This window comes from Nematolebias whitei, chromosome 11, assembly GCF_014905685.2.
Source record: "Nematolebias whitei isolate Nwh7 chromosome 11, NemWhi1, whole genome shotgun sequence".
Classification (NCBI taxonomy): Eukaryota; Metazoa; Chordata; class Actinopteri; order Cyprinodontiformes; family Rivulidae; genus Nematolebias; species Nematolebias whitei.
Genome location: NC_056508.1, coordinates 48,145,221 through 48,147,582, shown reverse-complemented (window position 1 = coordinate 48,147,582; position 2,362 = coordinate 48,145,221). Strand labels below are relative to the sequence as shown.

The 2,362-nt window shown below is 42.4% G+C and overlaps 1 protein-coding gene across 1 annotated transcript in view; it reads left to right on the top strand.

The window, feature by feature from the left end:
* Nucleotides 1-2,362, top strand: part of LOC119417383 (potassium voltage-gated channel subfamily D member 1) — a 48,240-nt gene that overhangs the window by 37,136 nt on the left and 8,742 nt on the right. The window contains exon 8 of the mRNA XM_037684586.1: nt 792-954. Coding sequence (XP_037540514.1) covers nt 792-954 — 163 coding nt within the window. The remainder of the gene's footprint in view (nt 1-791; nt 955-2,362) is intronic.

The following is a 2,362-nucleotide window of genomic DNA, read 5'->3' as shown; positions in this document are numbered from 1 at the left end:
CCGAGCGAACAGTTGTCGGAATGCACACAGTGAAAATGAGGGAGTTTCCAGATCTTGTTCCAGTAGGATCCGGCTCAAATTAACCACTGGATGTATTACTAAGTTCTTAATCTTTATGCCATAAGTCAGAACCAGATCAAGAGCGTGATGATGAGAATGAGTAGATGTTTGGACGTTTTGGGTAAAACCAATTGATTCTTTAATAAAGGCATTGCTTAAGGTATCACTTTCAACATCTACATGAATATTGAAATCACCCATTATTATGATGTTATCAGTATTTAATAATAAGTCAGATAAAAAAATCATAGACTTCAGACAAAAACCGAGCATAGGAGCCTGGTGGACGATATATAACAACCAGTGAGCGTGGCCGTTCAGTTTTCCATTTAGGATGGGATAAACTTAGAGACAGTGACTCAAAAGTATTATAACTACTACTTGGTTTAGTATTAATTATTAGTCCCGACTGAAAAATAGAAGCTACACCTCGACCAGTTGTTCTAGGAACATAAAAATTTTAATAATTGGGTGGCGTGGATTCATTTATACCAACAAAATCCTCCTGTTGTAGCCAAGTTTCTGTCAGACACAATAAATCAATATGATGATCAGTTATCAGTTCATTAACTAACAGGGATTTAGATTTTTGGTTTATTTGATTTGAGCCGTGGGCGAGTTGGCATTGTTTCAATGGGGTTTTGGGTGGGTAACAGAGGAGAAGCAGAGATTCTTCTTGTGGTTTTGGTTTCTGGCGGCCATCACCTCAGTGGCTTGTCTTCTCTCTGCAGGTATGGTGACATGGTTCCCAACACCATTGCAGGGAAGATCTTCGGTTCCATCTGCTCCCTGAGTGGCGTCCTGGTCATCGCCCTGCCGGTACCAGTCATCGTGTCCAACTTCAGCCGAATCTACCACCAGAACCAGAGAGCGGACAAGATGAGAGCACAGCAGGTCCAGTTCTTTCAGTTTCAGAAACAAACACAAACAGAAAACAGAATTCTTTCATGTCTTTACTGATGGATAAAAACTGAGTGGTTGGGTTCACATTCTGGGGGGTCAGAGTCTGGAACAAGTGTAGTTCCTATAGTCAAGGTTTTTTTCTATGGTCCAGGTGTAGTTTCAAATAAATCAAATGTATTTATAAAACACATTTAAAAACAGCTGTTGTTGGTCAAAGTTCTGCACATAATACAAAAGTGAGAAGACAAAAGAAAGACAGGAGATGATAAAACATAGATTAATAAAAGAAAAAAACATATAGTCTGAGATAAAAACATAAAATAAAACCAATAACAGAGGCAATAAATAAATTAACGCTCAGGCTGTATTAACAGAGAGTACAAATAAATGTTCTTTAAGATGACACTAAAAACACCAAGAGTTGAAGAGGCAGCTGGTTCCACAGTTCAGCAGCTGCACCTGAAGACCTCCTCTCTGTGGACCAGCCTGGACTTCAGAACAACCTAAAGCAAATGATCATCAGATCTCAGGGATCTACAGGACACATGGGGCTGCAGGAGGTCCAACGGGTCTACAAGAGTCATCCATTCAGAGTCTGACAGGTCAACAATGTAACATTAAAATGAATCCTCAAACGGAGCCGATGAAGAGAAGCAGCCGCGGGGACATCTGTCCACGCTTCTTTGTGTTAAAGACGACCTGCAGCCATCTGGACCAGCTGCAGACGAGAGGCCGGCCCGGCTGACAGGGACACACAGGAGACACTGCAGGAGTCCAGCAGGGAGGGAATAAGAATCAACCGTTCTGAGTCTTAATAAAAATGATTTCAGTTCAATTTCTGTAGCTCCAAGTTCCAGCAGAAGTTCTCAGGACACTGAACAAAAATATTAACATGCATCTAAGCCTATAGCAGCATAACTAAGAGATAGCTCAGGAAACCCAAGTTACCCCTAACTATAGGATTTATCAAAAAGGAAAGACAAGACCAGTCTTCAAACTGGACAATGTGTCAGCCTCACGGACAGAAACTGGACGTTGGCTCCACAAGAGAGGAGCCTGAGAACTGAACATCCAGGCTCGATTACTGCAGTGCACTTCTGTTTGGAATCAGTCAGACCTCCACTGCACGACTACAACTGGTCCAAAATGCTGCAGCACTATTTTTAACTGCTACAGACAAAAGAGAGCACATTACACCAGTTTTGGCCTCCCTGCACTGGCTCCCAGTTCACTTTCAAATTCAGCTCAAAATCCTTCGATATGTTTCTAAATCACTGAACAGTTCTGCCCCCTCTTATCTCGCTGATCTGCTGCAGCCATATGTCCCACTGCGCTCTGTGAGGTCAGCAGACCAGATGCTTCTTTTGGTTCCAGGAACCCGTCGTAAGCTCAGAGGTGA